A 19,843-nucleotide genomic window follows, 5' to 3' on the forward strand; every position below is an offset into this window, starting at 1 on the left:
CTCTAACAATGTGAGGATGCTTTGCAGGTTTTCAGACTTTATAGAAATGGCATTGCATTGTGTGTCCCTTAGTGACTTACCCCCATCCTCATCGTGTTTTTGAGATGTATTCCTATGGGTATGTGTGACTCTATTTGGTTCATCTTTTTGTTTTGTTTTGGTTTTGGGCTTTTTTGCTTTTAGTTTTTAGAGGTGGTCTTTTTTAGATTGCCCAGGCTGGACTCACACTCCTGAGCTCCAGCACGCCTCCCACCTCGGTCTCCCGAGTAGCTGGGACTACAGGAGTGTGCCCCTCTGTCTGGCTCTTGTTTGTTCATTTTTGTCTTGCTACAGTATTTCATTGTTGGGTTAAATCACAATTTGTCTGGTCTCCTGGGGAGGGCATTTGGGTGGTTTACAGTTTTCACTAGTACAGCTGGTGTTGGCAGACACGGTCTTGTGCCTGTCTCATTGGGCGCTTGTGCTGGGCTTCGTCAAGGATGTGAGCATCTTCAGCTGCAGGAAACCGCGCCAGGCTGCTCTCTGATCCACTGTGCCGATCATCAGCATCCCCTGCATGGCCCGTTCTTAACATGTGTGCTGTCACACAGCATGACCACTTTTTACTCTCCACCAATCCAGTGGCATCTCATTGTCGGAATTGGTGTTTCCTTGATGACACCTGCGGTTGGGCGTCTCCTCACATACTTCTTGGCTATCCGGGATTCATCTTTTGTGGCTCTCCTCTTCCTATACCTCTGCCCCTTCCCATGTATTTCCTTATTGATGTTAGGGATTCTGTGTATGATCCTTTATCTGGGAGGGGACTTACACATGGCTCCTCCCGGATGGCAGCTTGTCGTCCAAGTCTGCTCACCTAGCCACTCTCTGGCAGCGTTCGTAATCCTCATATAGTCGGGTTTCATGGTCATTCCCTTCGTGGTTTGTTCTTTTTGTTCCTTGACTAAGAAATCCTTTTCTACCTGAAAGCTCAAGTTTTTATTCTTATTTCTTTAAAATGTTCTCTCTGTTTTAAAATAATAGCTTTATGGAGATAGAATTCACAAACCAAAAGCATGCTTATATGTATATATATGTGTGTATATATATTTGTGTGTATATGTGTATATATATATATACATATATATATATACACATATACACACAAATATATATGAAAGTATGCAATCCTGTGGCTTTCTTTTTTTTCCTTTGGGACACAGTCTCACTTTGTCACCCAGGCTGGGGTGCAGTGGCGTGATCTCGGCTCACTACAACCTTCGCCTCCTGAGTTCAAGCAATTTTCCTGCCTCAGCCTCCTGAGTAGCTGGGATTACAGGTGCCTGCCACAACACCCAGCTAATTTTTGTATTTTCAGTAGAGACGGGGTTTTGCCGTGTTGGCCAGGATAGTCTCGAACCCCTGACCTCAGGTGTTCCGCCCACCTCGGCCTCTCAAAGTGCTGGGATTACAGGCGTGAGCCACCATGCCCAGCCAATCCACTGGTTTTCAGTATAGTCGCAGAGTTGCACACTCATCAAGACTATCTAATTCCAGATCATTTTAGTCACCCCAGAAAGGAACCCCGTTTCCATTAGCCATCACCCCCGTCCCCTCCTTGCCTGCACCAGCCCCTGGAAACCACTCATCTACTTTGTCTCTATGAATCTGCCTATTCTGGACATTTTATATAAATGGAAACATACAGTATGTGATCTTTGGTGTCTCACTTCTTTCCTGTAATATAAGAAAAGCCCAAGTTTTTGTTATTTGTATTATTTTATTATTTCTAGAGACGGGATTTTGCTATGTTGCCCAGGCTGAGGTGCAGTGGCTATTCACAGGTGTGATCATCGCACACTACAGCTTTGAACTCCTAGCTTCGAGTGATCCTCCCATCTCAGCCTCCTGAGTAGCTGGGCCTACCAGCATGTACCATCATGCCTGACCTCAGAAAAAAAAGTTTAAAATTAAAAAAAAAGAAATCACAATGGGATCTCGCTATGTTGCTCAGGCTGGTCTCTAACTCCTGGGCTCAAGCGATCCTCCCACACTGGCCTCCCAAAATGCTGGGATTACAGGCATGAGCCACTGTGCCTGGTCAAAATAGTTCTTTCACATAGAACTCTGACCTTCCTGGAACTGTTTTCTGTATATGGTGTGAGGCCGAGATAGAGTTTTACTGTTTTCTGGGTGGACAGCTGGTTGCCGCCGCAGCCCCGTTCACGAAGCACTCTGTTCTTTCCCCGCCGGCACCATGGCCACACACCAGGTGTGTGGGTCTTTTCTGGGCTCCACCTTGCCTCTCCACGTGGCTATGTTATCTTTCCTGTAGAGTTTGGTGCACATAGAGCTGTCTTCTCTGAACTCCCATCGCCCTAGGAATCCTACCACCTGGCTGGTGAGGATTTATTCTTGTTTTCATTGCCTCAGTGAAACGCAGTCCAGATGTGTTGTTGCTGCCAGATGGAACTGCCCAGAGCCCCCTCTTTCTCTTGCTGCAGGGCCTTGGATTCCCACCGCTGCCACTCACCGCAGATCAAGTGCCTTCCCTGAGCCGCTCTCCCAGTGCTGGCTGTGATGACCCAGCCATGCCTGGATTTCCCTGTTTCCTGAGCCACCTCCACCTGCTGCATCTCCCACCTCTGCATGTGGCTGAGATGTCCCACCCCTCCCATGCCTCCCCACTGTTCTTACTAACTCTGTTGGAAAGCAGGCTCCGGGGCAGGGCCGTGGGGGCAGGGCATCATCCTGGCCCCCCAGCTCTTCCCACAGAACCTGGCACTCGGTAGAGATTTGGTTGACATCTAGTGATGAAAGCAGCCCCCACACACTTTCTCCTGAAACCAGCAAAGGTCTCCCCTTTATGCTACCAGGGGGCTTGGCACCTGCATTCTAGGGCTCAGTAAGGGTTGTTTATTCTCCCCCCATGCAGACTTCAGTCCTGCGCGATTAGTTGCATCATAATCCCTCTAGCTTTTGTTGCATTTGCTTCAGAGTTCAGCTCCACTAATTAATAGTCAGGGGCAGGAGGGTACAGGGTCCCTCGAAGTTGGAGGCTGGGAGCTGGATGATTGGAACAGTGACCACAGAGCTGCGTGTTAGAATCACCCACAGAGCATTTAAAATGCAAACCGAGGCCCAGGTCCCTCCCCTAGAGTGTCCAATTCAGTTAGTCTCAGGGGAACAGATCCGATCTTAAAAGCTCCCCAAGGAGCCAGGAGTGTGTACCTTTCAGCCTGATGCTGGGAGCCGCAGGCTGAAGTGATGTGACCGCTGTTTGGTGAGATGTCTCTCCCGGGCAGGGCTAGCTGATGTCTGCACACAGTCCAGATCTATCACTGATTCCCAACTTTAGCAGTGAAGTTGGGGTTGGTAGGGGAGTGTGATGGGCATTAACAGTGCCGACACCTGCACCACCCCCTCACACACACAGGTCAATTTCCAGATGCATGCAGGCCTTGAAGGCACAGGGAAGGAATTCTTTTCCCCTTGTCCCCATATTTGAAGCAATTACACAAGTTTTCATTTGGCTTGTCAGGCTTCCCAAGCAGTGGATGGAGAAATGAGTTTGAGTTTTGGTTTGAGAACACTGGTGGTTCCCAGGCAAATCCAAAGTAGGGCACGTTCTAGATGAACTGAGCCGGAGCGGGGCTTTCCATTCAGCTGCTCCCTCCAGATTGCAGTGTCATTGGGAAGCCTCGTGGCTTTTCCTGGAATTAAATGCTGAGTGCGCAGTGGCCCCTGAAGCTGGGGAGAGGCAGGCAGCTGATGTGTGGGAGAGGCAGGCAGCCGGTGTGGGAGTCCCCAGCCCAGAGCAGAGTGGCCCACGAGGGGACAGATGGCACCGAGAGGACAGGCGTGCACTCACTGGGGAAGGCTGACCAGCCAGCACCAGGAGATTTCATTCTCATTAGGGCAGCCATTCGTTTTCCTCTTCTCTAGCTACTTTTTTTCCCTGGAGGCACTGGAAGGGTGTCCTCGGCATGTTTGATTTCTAATCTGGCTGTGGGAGTGTGAGATGGAGAGTGTGGGGCTCCGGTCGTGGCAGCTCCGTTTTTGCATGCATCCGTGAGGTGGGACTTTGGGTTCCCCTGATCCCGCGTCTCCGGGCATGGAGGTGGATCTCAGGAGAAGCTGGTGCCAGCCTGCAGGCCACGTGTGACCTGGCGAGGCTCAGAGGCTGTGGGGTCTTTGGCTCAGACTGAAAACCTCACTAACATCAAGTCTTTTCACATCTGGGGCTGGGCGCTTATCTGGTGCCCTTGGAGGCGAGGTCTCGGAGGAGAGATGGGTCAAGGATAACGGAGTTCAGAGTGACGCTCCCTGGAGCCTGGGCCCTGAAAGTCGCCTTGCGTCACGAAGAGAATTTCTGCTTTGGGAGAGGAGGGGAGTCAGGCTGTCTCCTAAGCCCCATCCCCTGCCTCAGTGGGTTGTCTGGAAGAGCCTGGGTGTGGGAACACACACACACACACACACACACACACACACACACACACACACACACCACACACACACACACACACACACACACACACACACACACACACACACTTCCTTCAAATTTTAGCTCTGTTTTTATGAGTTCTGTGACTGGGTGGTTATGGAGCCGCTTGGAACCTCGGTCTCTTCGTTGGGGGAGTAGGTGAAAGTTGCTGTGCCTCCTTGCCAGGCAAAGCTATGAATGAACAGCCCTGACAACCATGGTGGTGATGTCTTGAGAGGCCCAGGGTCAGTGCACCAGAACCCCAGGGTTGGTGTGGAAGTTGCGAGTTAGATGGAGAGAGCCTTGGCTGTGGACAGACCCAGGTTCAAATCTCAGCCCTGCAAGGTTCCCGCTGGGTGACCTTGGCCTTGCTGCCTAACATCGCTGAGTCTCAGGCACCTTGTCGATAACACAGTGGTAGCAGTTACAGGATGTCCCTCATCAGCTTGGTGTGATGGGGTTGTGCTCGGTGTGTGTTGGCGTATTGTGGGTACTCAACAAAATGTGTGTGTGCGAATGGGAAAGATGGTTCTCTTCTTTATGCCCCAGGTGGGTGGGAGAACTCTTTCCCATGCCCAGGGCACTGGAAGGCATCGCTGAGCTTGCAGCCAGCTGCCTTGGCCTGTAACACCCTGCATGCCCATTTGTGGGCTGTGGGCACTGAGGCCTGCCCGGCTCCATGCAGCCACTGCCAAAAGCTATCCTCACAGGAACCCGATGCCCCCTCTCAGGCCTCTTGCCTTCATCCATAAATAATGCCCGTTTCACATTCAGCCTGCCCCTCCAAGAGCTGTGTGTGATGCCTTCCAGGAGCTGGTGTCAGCTAGGATTGGCATGGCCACTGATGCTAAGGGGCACAGCACAGGTGTACCTGGACCTGTTTTGGCTCCACCTCCCTGCCTTTGCTCAGGCTGTTCCCTCAGCTCATATGTGCCTTTCATCTCCTCCATCCTCATAATCTGTCTGTCAGAGTCCCACTTGCTCTTCAGTGCTCAGCTCGAGTGTCACCTCCTTCAGGGAGGAGGCCCTGATTTCTCCTGGTCAGCACACCCCTGTTCTCTGCCCCTCTCTCCTGGGCTGTGCCTCCTTACTCCACTCTTTGCCTTGCAGTAGATGTGATTATTCTTGCAGCTCCTTCATTAGGCCAAGGGTCCCTCACAGGAAGGGATGTGCCGTTGACCAATAATATACTGACCCCTGCCCGCCGACCTCTGCTGGTCCTGTGGGTGGCTGGCTTTGTGACCTTGGGCAGACTCATCTACTCTGAGCATTCCTTTTTTCCTTTGTAAGACGGGGTTCTGCCTGGCAGGGTCCTGCGGAGATTGGGGGAGCAGAGTTAGCTATTCTGGTACTGGGGTAGGTAAGCAGCTTCCTGTGTCATACTGGGAACCTTCATTGTTCCAGAGGCTTCTGCCTGGAGAAAGACTGTTCAGCCGCTGCTTTCTCTCCCCCTATGATGGGGAACTCACCACCCCACTGGTAGCCTGGACTGTGATGAAATCGATAACTCCTTTTGGGTCTCAGATTAGAGGATTCTCTCTGCTCTCCAAGAATTTCAGTCCTTTGGTGACCCTTTGGAATGCTGGGATCCAGGGAGTAGGCAGGCCTGGAGCTGCGGTATCTCCCAAGTCCCTCGAGAAGATGGGGCCATCCCTAGGCTCTGCTGGCTCAGCTCACAGGGCTCTTTGGTGAACCCACACAAGCGGAGTGCCCCAGGCCTTGCTGGGGGAAACCCGGAAGTGCTCATGCATCAGAGGTGTAGGGCGGCCAGGAACATGCAGCCGCAGGAACCGCTGGGCCTGGCCTGAAGGCAGTGGCTACCTCGGGATGAAGCAGCGGCCAAGGGCTAGTGCCTGCTGGCTAGGATGGGCACTGCAGGACGTGTGGCCAGTGTGGCCCTTCTGTTGCCTCCAGCCCAGGATGGGTGGTGCTGAGCCGGAGGGTGGGGAGGACTACCTGGGAAGAGGAGGCTGGCTGCTACCCGGAGCCTCCAGGCCACCACTCCCTGGGTCTGTGGCTGCCACTTTGCCTCCTTGACCCGCAGTTTCTTCATCTGTAAACTGGGGGGTCCTGGTCACCTGCCTCACAGTGAGGAATGTCGAGGACTAATGTATGTAAGGCACACGATTGCTGTTTAGTAGATGAATGTGGTTACGGATGGGTTTTTCTGGAATCTGCGTCTCCGTCCATGTCCCTGGTGCTTGGAGCTCCCCGCAGTTGGTGGTACCAAGAACACTGGCTTAAGAGCCTGGAGCTGGGTTCTCCCTGGCCCTGCTCTGCCTGTATTACTTGGTGCACCTTTGCACCTTGTTTCTGCACTTTGTGGGAGGTACACATTCGTCTAATGAGGCCCTTCCGCCCCATGGAGCCACAAGCCCTGAGGCTGCAGCTGACCCCTCTTGAAGTGGAAGGAGAAGGGGATTTAATCAGCCAAGCTGCTGCGCTGAACGGTGGTATCAGCTGTCTTGCACAGGGCCCATGGAGCTGCTGGGCGTGAGCCCCGATGGAGGCCCATGGCTTGGAGTGGCCAGGTCTCCTGCTAATGACCTGCCACAAGCCTGCCTGGCCCCAGACCTTGCAGAAATTGACAAGGGCTGTGAAGCCATGCCATAGGGCCTTGCTCAGGGGGAGGGGCTGGGAGGCAGACCTGGGGAGGGTGCGCAGCAGCTGGAGAGTCAGGCTCTGTGTGTCACCTTGTGTCACCATGTGTCCCTGTGTGTCACTGCAGCTCCCTTGCCCCCAGCCTCCACCTTCTATGGAGACGATAAACCATATTTTCTCCTGAGTGGTCACAGACACTGTTGACGCCCAGCTCCGATCCCTGAGGCACTTCCTGCTTCTGAGCCCACGGCTGTATCGCCTGCTGGCACCTGCAGCTCTGCCTGGGAGCCCTTCCTGTCCGTTCTCCTCTTGGGCAGTGCTGGGACATTAATACTCCCAGGGAGCCAGTGGACAGGTGGGGTGACTCCGAGCCCTAGAGCTCACCGGCAGGGTGGACACCCGTTCCACTGGCTTCTTCCCTTCCCTGCCTCCCTTCTCTACCCCTCTACCTGGGCTTCCTGGGGTTGCCTCCCACATAACCCACGTGAAGTTGATTCCTCCTCCCTGAGTCTGCACCCAACCTGAGATAGAAGATCATGGGGAGGCGTGCGTGAGACAGGAGCATCAGGCACCGCAGAGTCAGATGCAAGGAGCGTGTACCCAGAGCCCAGGATGCTCTGCCCCCTGTAGGCTCGGCAGCTCCTTGTCTGGGGTTCCGCAGCTTGGGATGTGGGGTGCTGTGTCACATGCATGGCTGAGCGCTCCTGAGGAGCTCATCGCAGCTACTCCTGCTGATGGGAGATGGTGGGACAGGGCCAGGGAGGCAGCTAAGAACAGGTCCCTCCAGGGATGAGTTCCTATTAGGACTGCAGACATTTTTCTGGAGGCTGACTGTGTGCCACGTGCTGAGCTAGGGAAGGAAGGTCACAGAGGTGATGGGACGTGGCTTCTGGCCCCCCGGTTCTTACTGTCTGGACACAGCAAAGTCTGGAGGGGAGGTAGAGGTGACATCATCTTGCCAGTGTGAAAACCAGCCCAGGAGGGGCAGTACCACCCAGCCCCTGCCTCACAGCTTCCCAGAAGGCCAGTGAGCCCTGGTCCCAGTGGCAGGACCCAGCGCAGGGTACCTGGGATGGAGCCGGCACAGTGCCAATGGGGAGGGCTTGGCAGACCTGCAGGCTCTGTGACTCCCGCCCACCATGCTGCACAGCTTTCCGCCACCCCCTCCTCATGGGAGCAAGGGATCCATGAAGACAGCGGGGTGAGGAGGCCTCAGATCTGGCTCCTGGACACAAGAACATTGTAGGGAGACACCCTCCTCCCCGGTTGGCAGCTGGATAGGGAATCCCCCAGAATTGGTCCGATGGCCCCCAGAGGGGTTAGGGGAGCACCCCAGGGGACCCCTTGGCCAGGCCAGCCCAGGGTCACCTCCCTCATTTTGCCCTCAGGCAGCCAAGCTGGGAAATGATGTCCCCTCCCCTGTGGCTCCAGCACTCATTACTGCAAACCCTGGGATTAATTTAATTACACGGTCATCTCCAAGAGGCTGGGGCTTGCAGGGCACCCAGTGGGATCACGAGTTTTGAGGCTGCCGGGAAGGATGGTCCTCCCGGGGAGCTGACCCTTCCCAGGGTCTCCTGCCCTCCAGCCCCCGCCTGGGAGTGCCCAGATCACTCTTGTTCTTCCTGTCTGAAGAGTGACTGCTCCTGACCCAAGGGTGACTGATGCCTGGCTCATTGGCTCCTGGCAGCCTGGAGAGCTCTTCTAGGGCGCTGAGTGTGGGGAGAGGGTCAGGGTGGTGGGTTTAAAATGTCCGTTGCTTCATTGGGTGGCCATGCATGTAATGTGAAGGTGCAAGAGTTTAATCCGTTCTTTTTTTAAAGACAGAGTCTCGCTCTGTCAGCCATCTGGACTGCAGTGGCGTGATCTCGGCTCACTGCAACCTCTGCCTCCTGGGTTCAAGCAATTCTCCTGCTTCAGCCTCCCGAGTAGCTGAGATTACAGGTGCCCACCACCACTCCCAGATAATTTTTATATTTTTAGTTGAGATGGGGTTTTACCTTGTTGGCCAGGCTGGTTTTGAACTCCCGACCTTAGGTGATCCGCCCGCCTCGGCCTCTCAAAGTGCTGGGATTACAGGCATGAGCCACTGCGCCCGGCCATTCTTTTTTTCTGAAAGAAGGATTTCAGAACTAGATTAGAAGTAGATTATTTGAAAATTAACAAGAAATGATGTGAATAAATAAAAACCCACTGGTTCCCTCATCTGAGCAGCCGCCGCACAGTCAGGATTTCTGTGGACTTCCTTCCTGAACTCACGTCAACACGTGGATATTTTTAAACGTCGCAGCCGTTGTGCATGTCATTTTGTGTCCAGTTCTTTCCACTGGCATTTTAAGCATTTTTCCATATTGTTTAGGAGAGAAACTCTTTCTAAACATCATTTTAATGATGACAGGGTAGAACCCTCAGCTGTTGTTGGACAAATAGTTATTTCCAGTTTTGGCCACTCTAACAGTCTGCTTTCTTCATAATTATAAACTCTAAGTCTTTTTTTTTTTTTTTTTTTGAGATGGAGTCTCGCTCTGTCACCCAGGCTGGAGTGCAGTTGCGCGATCTCGGCTCACTGCAGCCTCCGCCTCCCGAGTTCAAGTGATTCTCCTGCCTCAGCCTCCTGAGTAGCTGGGATTACAGGTGCCTGCCATCATGCCCAGCTAAGTTTATATTTTTAGTAGAGATAGGGGTTTCACCATGTTGGTCAGGCTGGTCTTGAACTCCTGACCTCAGGTGATCCACCTGCCTCGGCCTCCCAAAGTGCTGGGATTACAGGCATGTGCCACCGCACCCAGCCTAGAATTAATTCTTTAGGATAGATTCCATTGGAATTACTGGGTGGTCTAAAATATTTTTTAAGAGTGTTATATTGTTATTTTGAAATTTAAAAGAAAAACCCACTGAAGCCTGGTGGTCTGCAGTGTATTTTGTTCTGCATAGCTGCTTGGGGTTTGGGGTAAACCTCAACAGATGGGTTTGTCAGGGGCAGCCCCTTGGTCTGGGGCCATGGGTGTGTGGCCACCCGTCTGTGCCTACAGGTGGCCCGATGTAGGGGATGGTGGCTTGTGGGCCCTGAGGTGAGGTGCTGGCTATGGGCAGGCGGGGCATTGCTGGCAACCTGTGGGATGGCCTGTCTGCATCCCTTCTCCTGATGCTGCCTGCCAGCCTGATCACTGTCTTTAACCCTTCCTGGGAGGTGCGTGTGAAACCCCAGTTGTATCTGAGGGGCCAGACTGCTCAGACAGGAGCAGGGGTGCCCAGTGAGGGTGCTGAGGCTGATAGGGCAGCTGTGGACCCGGGTTCCAGCCCACCTCTCCTCCGATTGTGGGCTCATGGAGAGGGAAGTGCTGGGAGCTCCTCGCTCACCCTGTGGGAACCGGCAGGGGGAGGCGGGTGGGCTGAAAGTGCACCCACCTCCTGAATGGTTCTGTGGCAGTGAAGGGCAGGGAACAAGTTAGTGTCCATCTTGGGCTGCTGGTCACACACAGTGGCTGGGTCCTCCCCCTGGCTCAGGGCTGCCCCCAGGAGCACTGTCCCATGGGGGTACTGTGATGAGCAGGGGTCCTGTGGCTGTGCCAGGATTGCGCTGCAGAAAGTCTGCGGGAGAGTGGTGTGACTGGGAATGGCGTCTTCTTTCTGAGTCTCTGCCAGCTTCTCTCCAAGGCTGAGGCTGTCAGCTCTGCCCAGGGTGGCCAGAAACACTGGGTCCTAAAGACTGACCTGTGGGGTGGGCCTGGGGAGTGGGGAGAGGGGCTGGAAGGCTCACCTGCTGGTGGTGGGGACACTTTGTTCCTCGTGGCCTCTGCACCTGGAAAATGAGGATGGTAGCTGCTTGTCCTTTGCAAGGCACCAGATGCAGGGGGTACCACGTGTCCCACATAGGACAGTGGGCACCCCCTACCCGACTCCACCCAGAGGGAGACCACACATGGGTCCATAGTCATTGGCACGTTCTTGTCCTAGCTCTGTCAGAGTGAGGGAGCCAGAAGGGTCTCTGCAGTTTACTTGGTCACTGCTTCCCGGCTGGTGTTCCAGGGAGCCCTACTGTTAGTGGGGTACGGGACATGAAGGTTTGGGGAGCCTAGGCTGCACCCTACCTCCCCCTGCTCAGAGGGACCCAGCACACCCTGAATGCTGAGGCCTCTTCCCATCACACCGCTTTGCTTGGGTGGGCATGGGAACTGCTTGTCAGGGTTGATAGAGTGATGAATAAACTGAGGCCAGGGAGGGAGGGGTCAGGGCTGGTGAGGTGTGAGGCTCTGAGGTCATCCTGAGGGCAGGGGTGGCCTGCCTGGCAGGGCGGGGAGGCTGGGCCTGGATGGGGAGCCGCCCTTCTCTCCTCTCTAGAAGGCCCCACATTCCTGGGAGGTGACTGGGCTGGAGGAGGAGGGGAGGCTGGTTTGTGCTCTTCCCCAGCAGTGAGTGCGGCCGGGCCGGGCTCCAGTACCCGCTCCTGCCTGTGGCTGGGCCAGTGGCTCTGCTGGGCCCTGGGCCTGGTCCAGGGCTGAAGAGGAGGCTCCGGAGCGTCCTGTTATTGGCGTGCTGGGGGCAGACAGATGCTTCATTGGTCCTGTGGTTGGCATGGCGGTCCTGGCTTGTCCCCAGCAGCACCCAAGCCCTTGCCCCCCCAGGCATGTTAACAGCCTGTGGAGTCCATCCCCAGCCCTGAGGTGATGATGGGGACTAGACAGCTGGCTGTGTGTGGTCAAAGGGGCTGATGTCTCTGCATCTGCAATCGAGGGTCAGTGGCATGAATCTGGGAAGACCCTGCGTCCTGTTGTCGGGTGGGCCGGTGGGTGGACAGCTGTCAGGGTGGATGGGGTCTGGGCTGGCATCTGGGCCAGGTGATCTCCGCGAGAGATGTTAATAGCCCATCCCTTACCAGGTGGCTTCGTGGCTCACAGGGGTGCTTGGGACAGCCTTGCTGCCCCCTTGCCTCCTCCTTCCAAACCTGCTGTTGCTGGGTGGTCCCCCGGCCTGTGTTCTGGGTCCCGTTCCTGCCTCTCCTCCCTTCCCCCAGCCCTCTGCCCTGAGGGTTTGCCCTGGGCATCCTGGTGGCTGAGCCGACTCCCAGCCTCATGGGGAGGCAGGACCAGGGGTATGGGATGGCTGGGCATGGGGGTGGGGATGGGATTTTTTCATGTTTTCCTGACGTGACTGGAAAGCAGGGTCGGTGTGGTGAGGGTGGGTGAATTTCACCCTGCGCCAGTGGTCTGCACAGATTGGGCTCCCTTGGCCTGAGGTCAGAAACTGGGGACACGTGACCAGGGGGTTCCACGGGGTTCCCGACTGTTGTATGGGGAAGGTGGCTGCTCACCTGCGGCATATGCTGCGGGCACACATCGCTTGTGAGAAGTTCCTGGGTGATCAGGCGAAGTGGACTGGAAGGATCCCAGATGCTGATTGGCAAGTTCAGGAGTCTGTTTCCCCGCTGTGCAGGGGAGGGGGCTCCCCGGACCCCGACCCTGGGGTGGGCTGTGCCCTGGCTGTGTTTGTGAGAGCTCCGTTTGAGCCTGCAGCATCTTGGAAGCTGAAGGAATTGCTCCAGGGCAGGCTGGCAAAGCCACCACCGGCCCCCCCACCCGCCCCACCTTTCTACAGGTCCTGAAGGTCCTGACAATGGCTCAGGCCCACAGTGAGGGCGGCGGTGGGTCCTGCGAGGCTGGCCTCTGTGTGTCGTGCCTTGGTGTCAGGTGCTCTATGGCCGGAAGGCTTTGGCCACAGGCTGTGCTCTTTCCACAGGGCGGGCGAGGGCACAGAGGGGCTGGGGTCTCACCTGGCTGTGGGGTGGGACTCCTCAGACCCAAACCTTCCATGCCGGGTCTGGGGCCAGTCGGGGTTGTGCACTGGGGACGGAGTCTGCTGGAGGCTAATGTCCCCCTTCCTCTTCTGTCCTTCCAGATCCCTCATCCACCTACATCAGGCAACTGGAGAGCAAAGTGAGGCTGCTGGAGGGTGACAAGCTCCTCGCACAGGTAGGCCGGCTTCGGGTGGCGCTGCCTTGAGGACCGCGACCCAACACCCACCCCTCCAGCTCACCCAGGGCACCCTTCCCCTTGGGACCCATGCCCTCCCGCCACCTGCTCCCACTGCCACCCGTCACCTCCTGGAAAGTGGGGTCAGGGACCTAACCCTGGCTCCCACGCCTCTGGGCTTCCCTCTGCCCAGCCCTCCATGCTGACTGCCCGGTATGCGAGCTCCTCGGGGCTGGCCCAGGGCCTGAGAGGGTGGACAACACCCAGCTGGTGAAGAAATGGGCTGCTTCACTCCTCTGGCAGATGGGCAGATCCAGGCAGGAGATGGGGCAGACTCACACGGAAGCTCCCCGCCTCTGCCGTGCTGGACTCACTGGCTGGTACCTCCCTGGGCGGGGGCCCCCTCCTCCCTCCTGGGCCCGGCCTCACCCACAGACAGATGAGGCTGCTACCTCTGTGCAGAGCTGGGCAGCAGGGGCACAGCGTGGGAGGGGTCGGCTGCAGGGGGGAGGTGGGGTTGGGTGAGGGGCTGTGCCTCTTGAGTGTGGCTGGAGCTTGGAGGGGACGTGTGACTGCCAGGACAAGGGCTTTCCCTGCTGCAGGTGGCGCAGGCGTGGGGGCTGCCGAGAGGAGGCTATGGGCAGTCACGCTTGGGTGTTGGGGGCCAGCTGTCTTGGCAACCCCTCAAGCCGCTCACTCCCCCAGCCTCCGAGCCCTCGTGCACATCCCTGGCTTCATCCCAGTCTCCCTCTCCCTGCTTTTCCCACTGGGCCGTGAGCGGTCAGCCTGGGATACCCAAAGCGTCTCTCTGGGAACCAACCACAGAGATGGCTCAGCTGCCTGGCCCTGTTGCTAGGTGACCAGCCAGGCTTGGTGCCGACTGCCCGGCTCAGGAATTCCACGGCACCCTCTCTGCCCACTGGGCAGCTGCTGGGAGGCTCATGGCCCCAGCAGGGAGCACAGCTCCCACTGAGGTCATCCCCACGTCTCACCCCTGTGTGGGCCGTGGGGTAGGTTCCCAGGGCCTGGTGGGACTTAGCAGAGTACACGTTCCCCATTTGGCCTCTTGTGAACTCTCCTCCACACCCCACCCCCCACTCCCCACCACCATACAGGCGCAAGTGCATAGCCAAGCTCTGAATGGCAAGGCTGGCTTTTGTAATTTCATGCCTTGCTGTCAGGTGCCCTATGGTGAAGGGCTTTGGCCACAGGCCGTGCCGGCTTCCTAGGGCTGGTGAGGGCAGGAGGGGCTGGGGTCTCACCTGTCTGTGGAGTGGGGCTCCCTAGACGCAAGCCTTCCATTGCAGACCTGGCGGGGCCATTGTGGTTGCTAAGGAGGGTGTGTGGGAGCTGTAGGCAGAGGTGACACCAGGAGAAGGTCATGGCTCAGGGACCTTTGCTTTGGAGAAGGTCCCCATGCAGTGTGTAGGAGAGGCAGTCCTGCCTCTGGGTGGTGACAGGGGGCTACTGCTCTGTAGAGCAAGGGCCAGGACCATGAAGCTCCGGCCCCCGGGTCAGTGACCTCACGCGTCTGCCCTGATCTGGAGTTTCTTTGTCTCATTGTTCCTGTGGAGAAGTGGGTTGGAAGTTCCAGCTCTGAATTTGGGGTGCTGTTTGCAGTATTGTTTCTTCCTTTCTTTCTTTTTTTTTTTTTTTGAGATGGAATTTCGCTCTTGTTGCTCAGGCTGGAGTACAATGGCGTGATCTCAGCTCACCGCAACCTCTGTCTCCTGGGTTCAAGTGATTCTCCTGCCTCAGCCTCCTGAGTAGCTGGGATTACAGACATGAGCCACCACGTCTGGCTAATTTTGTATTTTTAGTAGAGACAGGGTTTCACCATGTTGGTCAGTCTGGTCTCGAACTCCCGACGTCAGGTGATCCTCCCACCTCAGCCTCCCAAAGTGCTGGGATTACAGGTGTGAGCCACTGCTCCTGGCCCTGCAGTGTTATTTCTGTGAGAAGCGTATTCTGCAGTCCAACCAGAGAGCAGCTTATGGTCCTGTTTCTACAAGGACAGGAGTGTCCCTGACCCCTTGGCCCCTGCAGGCCACAGTGTCCCACTGGAAAAATACACCCCAGTTCCTGAACGTGGACTTGCAGAAAACCTGTGCCCAAGCGGGCTGTGGAGGAGCAGCCCTTCTTCCTGCCTTCCTTCCTGGGGTGCCCCCGGTCTCACAGGGGGCCCTCCACCATAACCTGTGTCCACCTGCCCTGCACCCACCTGTGCACAGGTGGAGGTGGATGGGAGCTTCAGCCTTGAGCCCCAAGGATGGACGGGCTGGCTCTGCCCAGGGCCCTCTCCCTCCCCAGGCCTGCTCCCACCTGCTCCCTGCGGGTAGCAGCAGGGCTCTGTTCACATCCTCATCCGTGGGTCAGGCCTGCAGGGCACCGACATGAGATCCTGATGGTTGGGGAGGTGCTGGCCCTTGCCTGGACACAGGCCTGCTGGCTGCAGGCAGTTGGACTGGAATTTAGGGACAGAAACCCACTGTTGCCTGCTTGTTGTTACATACAACCAGGGCGCGGAATTCAGAGATCATCCAGTGCAGAAAGGGTTCAAAGTGTTTCGTTTCTTTAGCAGAAATTTGCTTTCTCACCAAATGATGCCCGGTCAAGCCATGCTGCTGGAGTGGTGGCTGAAGGAGCTTGTATCTCTGTGTGGTGTCGCAGGAGGGCACCCATGGCCCATCCCTAGCTGCTTTCTCAGCATGGACTCTGCAGCAGGCAGAGGTCTTGCCCTGGGGCTCCCAGCAAGTGTTGTCAGGGCCATACCCAGAACTCTGAAACGAGGCAGCCGTATGCTGCTGGGGCCTTGGCCCCTGGTGCCCTGTCCCCATGCTGCAGTGGAGGCCCCTGAACCTCATAACAAAGGCTCCAGGAGCTGGTGGCATCCCCAGAGCCCATGGCATCAGCAGAACTAGAGGAGCCACGGCTAGGTGTGGTGGCTCACACCTGTAACCCCAGCACTTTGGGAGGTTGAGGTGGGCGGATCACTTGAGGTCAGGAATTTGAGACCAGCCTGGGCAACACAGCAAAACCCCGTCTCTACTAAAAATACAAAAATTAGCCTTGCATGGTGGCACGTGCCTGTAATCCCAGCTACTTGGGAGGCTGAGGCAGGAGAATCGCTTGAACCCGGGAGGTGGAGGTTGCAGTGAGCCGAGAGATTGCCCCACTGCACCCCAGCCTGGGAAACAGAGTGAGACTCCACCTCAAAAAAAAAAAAAAAAAAAAAAAAAAAAAAAAAAAAGGGACAGGGATCAGGGCCGGGGTCCCGGCGGCCCTGGGGGGAGGGCACTGCTGTTCTGAGCCATGCAGGAGAGAGAGAGAGACAGAGAGACGGGGTGGGGGAGGGGCCCCTGGCTCTCGGCAGCAGTGGGTCCCAAGCCTGCCTTTGGATTCCTGGGGCAGCTTCAATGGCACCAGCTTTATGGGGATCCTTAAGCCACTTTCTCTCCCAGACCTGTGTTTGCTCATCTGAGAAGTGGGCACTCATTCACTCAGTGTGTAACTGACCACCTACTATGTATGTGGCCCTGGGGATGCAGGGCTGGCCAGGCAGAGGCCTGCCCTCAGGGGGCTGGCAGGCCAGTCTCACCCCTGTTCCTGCCTGACCACCACCGTGCCCAGCCCGCAGGACCCACATGCACAGAGAGGCCCCTGGAGGACAGGGGAGGGGAAGAGAGCTCGTGGCAGGGCACTGCCTGCGAGGAAAGTGGTGGCCCCATTCTCAGGGAGGCACCAGGAAGATGGGGTTTACTTGGTCTCCGTCCTCGTGGCCTCCTGTCTGCAGCCCTCCCTGACTACCCACAGGTGGCCTGGTGCTTGCCCTGAGCTCTCTCAGTCCCTGGGCTGCCCACCTTTGCTGATAGGGTGTCATGACTCACCCTTGTGGATCCTGGCCCCCACCCCTGTGGGACTGTCATCTTCTCCAGGACAGGGCTGCAGGGTCTGCGTGGCCACATGTGTGTCTCCAGTGCTCAGCATGGTTGAACTGGGTGGATGTGCCTTGGGGAGCCTGTGACTGATCCCTGTCCAGTCTCCACAGCCAAGAGGGGAGGCTGTTCTTGCTCAGAATAAGGAAGGCCCACTTAACCGAGGGAGGGCTCCAGCAGGTAGTGAGGGCACCATCTTTGGAGATAATCAAGAGATGGCTGGGTGACTGTGTTTGAGAATCTTGAAGAAAGAGATCACAGCCTTGAATGAGATGCTGTCGTAAGCCTCATGGACTCTGGCTCATGAGATTCTGTGATTCTGGCATTTAAATCTTGTCAGGGAAATCAAGTTATACAGAAACCCCCACCTCTGCGCAAAGCAGGGACTCTTCCTGTTGGTGAAAAGCAGGAGAGAGGCAAGCTCTTCTCTGGAATATCATAAGGTGACGTGGCTTTGGGGTTTGGGTGGGAGGGTAGGATTCCTACTCCCCACGGTCCCACCCACCCCCACCCATGGCCTCTATTTAACTCCAAAATAGGTTTAATTAAAAATGTGCCAGCATGTTCACAGACTCAATTACTGTATTGCTGTTCGTATTTTCTTTCTCATGTTGGCTTTAAAATTTCATCAACACAGCTGCTTCCTCTGCGATGATTCATCTCAAGACTCAGTGTGCGTTATTATTTTTCCTGTGGATTCTCTGTGCCCAGCCGGGCTGGGCTGGGGGCGGCTGTAATTGACGCTGGGGCCTCTGGTTAACTCCCCTGCTGGGCTGATAAATGAAGCCTCCATTGTGTGCCAAAAAAGCCAGCTTTACAAAAGAGCAGGGAGCTGTCCTGATATTCTCTCTCCCTAGACCAGAGGGCCAGCTTGGGGAGCGAGGCTGGGGTCTGGGCTGGTGACTGAAGGGTCCCCAGCCCGCCCTCCTCTTCCTCCCTCTTCCCCCACGCTGTGCCCACCTCTCCCCTGGCCTGCCACGTACCAAAGGGCTGCTGAAAGAGACCCAGAATTCACACTAGGCACAGATGGGGAAACTGAGGTCTGGATGAAGGTGGATTTCCTGACATGGATGTTGTATTCGTCTGGTAGGGCTGCCATAACAGAGTTGCACAGACTGGGGGACTTAAACCACAGAAATTTATTTCCTCACAGTCCTGGAGGTCGGAAGTCTGAGATCAAGGCATCAGCAGGGCTGGCTCCTTCTGAGGCCTCTCTCCTCAGCTTGTAGACAGGCTCTTCTCCCTGTAAACTCCGACAGCCCCCGCCCCAGCGCTCACCTGCTGTGTGGCGTCAGGTGAGATCCTCTCTCTCCCAGAGCCCCGGTGTCCTCACCTGGGAGGTGATGCCCAGCGCGGTGTGAGTGGCTCCTGGGAAGCACCCCAGGCGGTCCCGAGGGCCTGGCATCTTTTGAGATCTGGCTCACCATGTGCCCTCTGCTGCCCCTTGGGCCTGGCCCATCCCCGAGGAACTGCTGCTCTTTGTCCTTTGAGTTCTGAGCCTTTCAAGGAGGGGAAGAGGGGATCGATCTGCCGCTGTCTGAATCCATGGCCAACGCTTCAGTTCTGTGTCCCGAGGAGGGTGAGCTGTCCTGAGCCCGGGTTCCTCCGGAGATGCTGGCCTCGCGGTGGCCCACGTGGGCATCTCTGTTGGTCAGCATTTCCATGCCTTGGTAGCAGGCTCCAAGCCCTTCCCTGCCCTGCGGGTTTGGCGTCTTGGGTTGGCCGCCTTGCCTCATCACCTCTGTCATAGGCAGTGTAGTCTCTGGGTCTCTGGAGGACTTTTAACGCTTCCTTAGTCGAACCTCAGGGTCAGTTTGGCCTCTCCCTTGCCCAGGGAGGAAACGCCCTCTTTCCAGCCTTCCAGCCGATGAACAGATGGTCAGTCTTGCAATGTGGGCAGAATGGAGACAGGAAATTCCACCTCCGTGCCCTAGCACCAGCAGTGTAAGGAGTGTCCACCGTGAGCCAGATGCTGGGGGAGAGTCACCAGGGCTGACAGGCCAAGTGCAGGATGCCAGTGCCAGAAGGCCTGGTTCAAGTCTCGCTGGTGCCACCTGCCAGCAGCGTGGCACTGAATAGGTCGCTTAACCTCTCTGCACCTCAGTTTCCCCCTCTGCAAAATGGGGACACTAATGGTGTCTGACACATACATTGTTCAGAGGATGAAAAAGCAAATTGTGGAAGGGACTGGGAGTCGGGTGGTCGGCGGGAAGCGTGGCAGGTTGACCACCGTGATCTTTCCTGTCCATTGTGGGCCAGCCATAGCCTCCGCCAGCCTCCGCCTGATGCCAGTTTATGTGCAAACAGAGGCCCGGAAAGTTGAGGAGCTGCTCTGGCTTACTCAGCCAAGGTAGGATTTGGGTTTTGCAAATCTGCACCCCTCAGCTGGGCGCAGTGGCTCACGCCTATAATCCTGGCACTTTGGGAGGCCAAGGCTGGCAGTTCACCTGAGATCAGGAGTTTGAGACCAGCCTGGCCAACATGGTGAAGCCTCGTCTGTACTAAAAAATACAAAAATTAGCCAGGCATGGTGGCCAGCATCTGTAATCCCAGCTACTTGGGAGGCCGAGGCAGGAGAATTGCTTGAAACCTGGAGGCAGAGGTTGCAGTGAGTGGAGATTGCAGCACTGCACTCCAGCCTGGGTGACAGAGTGAAACTTCATCTCAAAAACAAAACAAAACAAACCAAAACAAAAAACAAAAGAAACAAAACACACACACACACACACACACACACAACTGCACACCTCAAAGCCTCCCACAGGCCTGTCCCTCACTTACCTCACTAGAACAAGTAATGGGCCTGCAGAGGGACCTGGGAAGGGAGGGATGGTCATCGTGGTGGACAAGACCTGGTCTGCGTGTTACCTCAT

General features: G+C 56.2%; 1 protein-coding gene across 4 annotated transcripts in view; it reads left to right on the forward strand.

The window, feature by feature from the left end:
* The window catches only part of CCDC85C (coiled-coil domain containing 85C), a 92,137-nt gene that overhangs the window by 55,040 nt on the left and 17,254 nt on the right, over positions 1 to 19,843 (forward strand). For all 4 annotated transcript variants that reach the window (XM_032134831.2, XM_032134828.2, XM_032134829.2 and 1 more), the window contains exon 2: positions 12,962 to 13,035. In XM_032134831.2, coding sequence (XP_031990722.1) covers positions 12,962 to 13,035 — 74 coding nt within the window. The remainder of the gene's footprint in view (positions 1 to 12,961; positions 13,036 to 19,843) is intronic.

Source organism: Hylobates moloch, unplaced genomic scaffold, assembly GCF_009828535.3.
Source record: "Hylobates moloch isolate HMO894 unplaced genomic scaffold, HMol_V3 SCAFFOLD_16, whole genome shotgun sequence".
Taxonomy (NCBI): Eukaryota; Metazoa; Chordata; class Mammalia; order Primates; family Hylobatidae; genus Hylobates; species Hylobates moloch.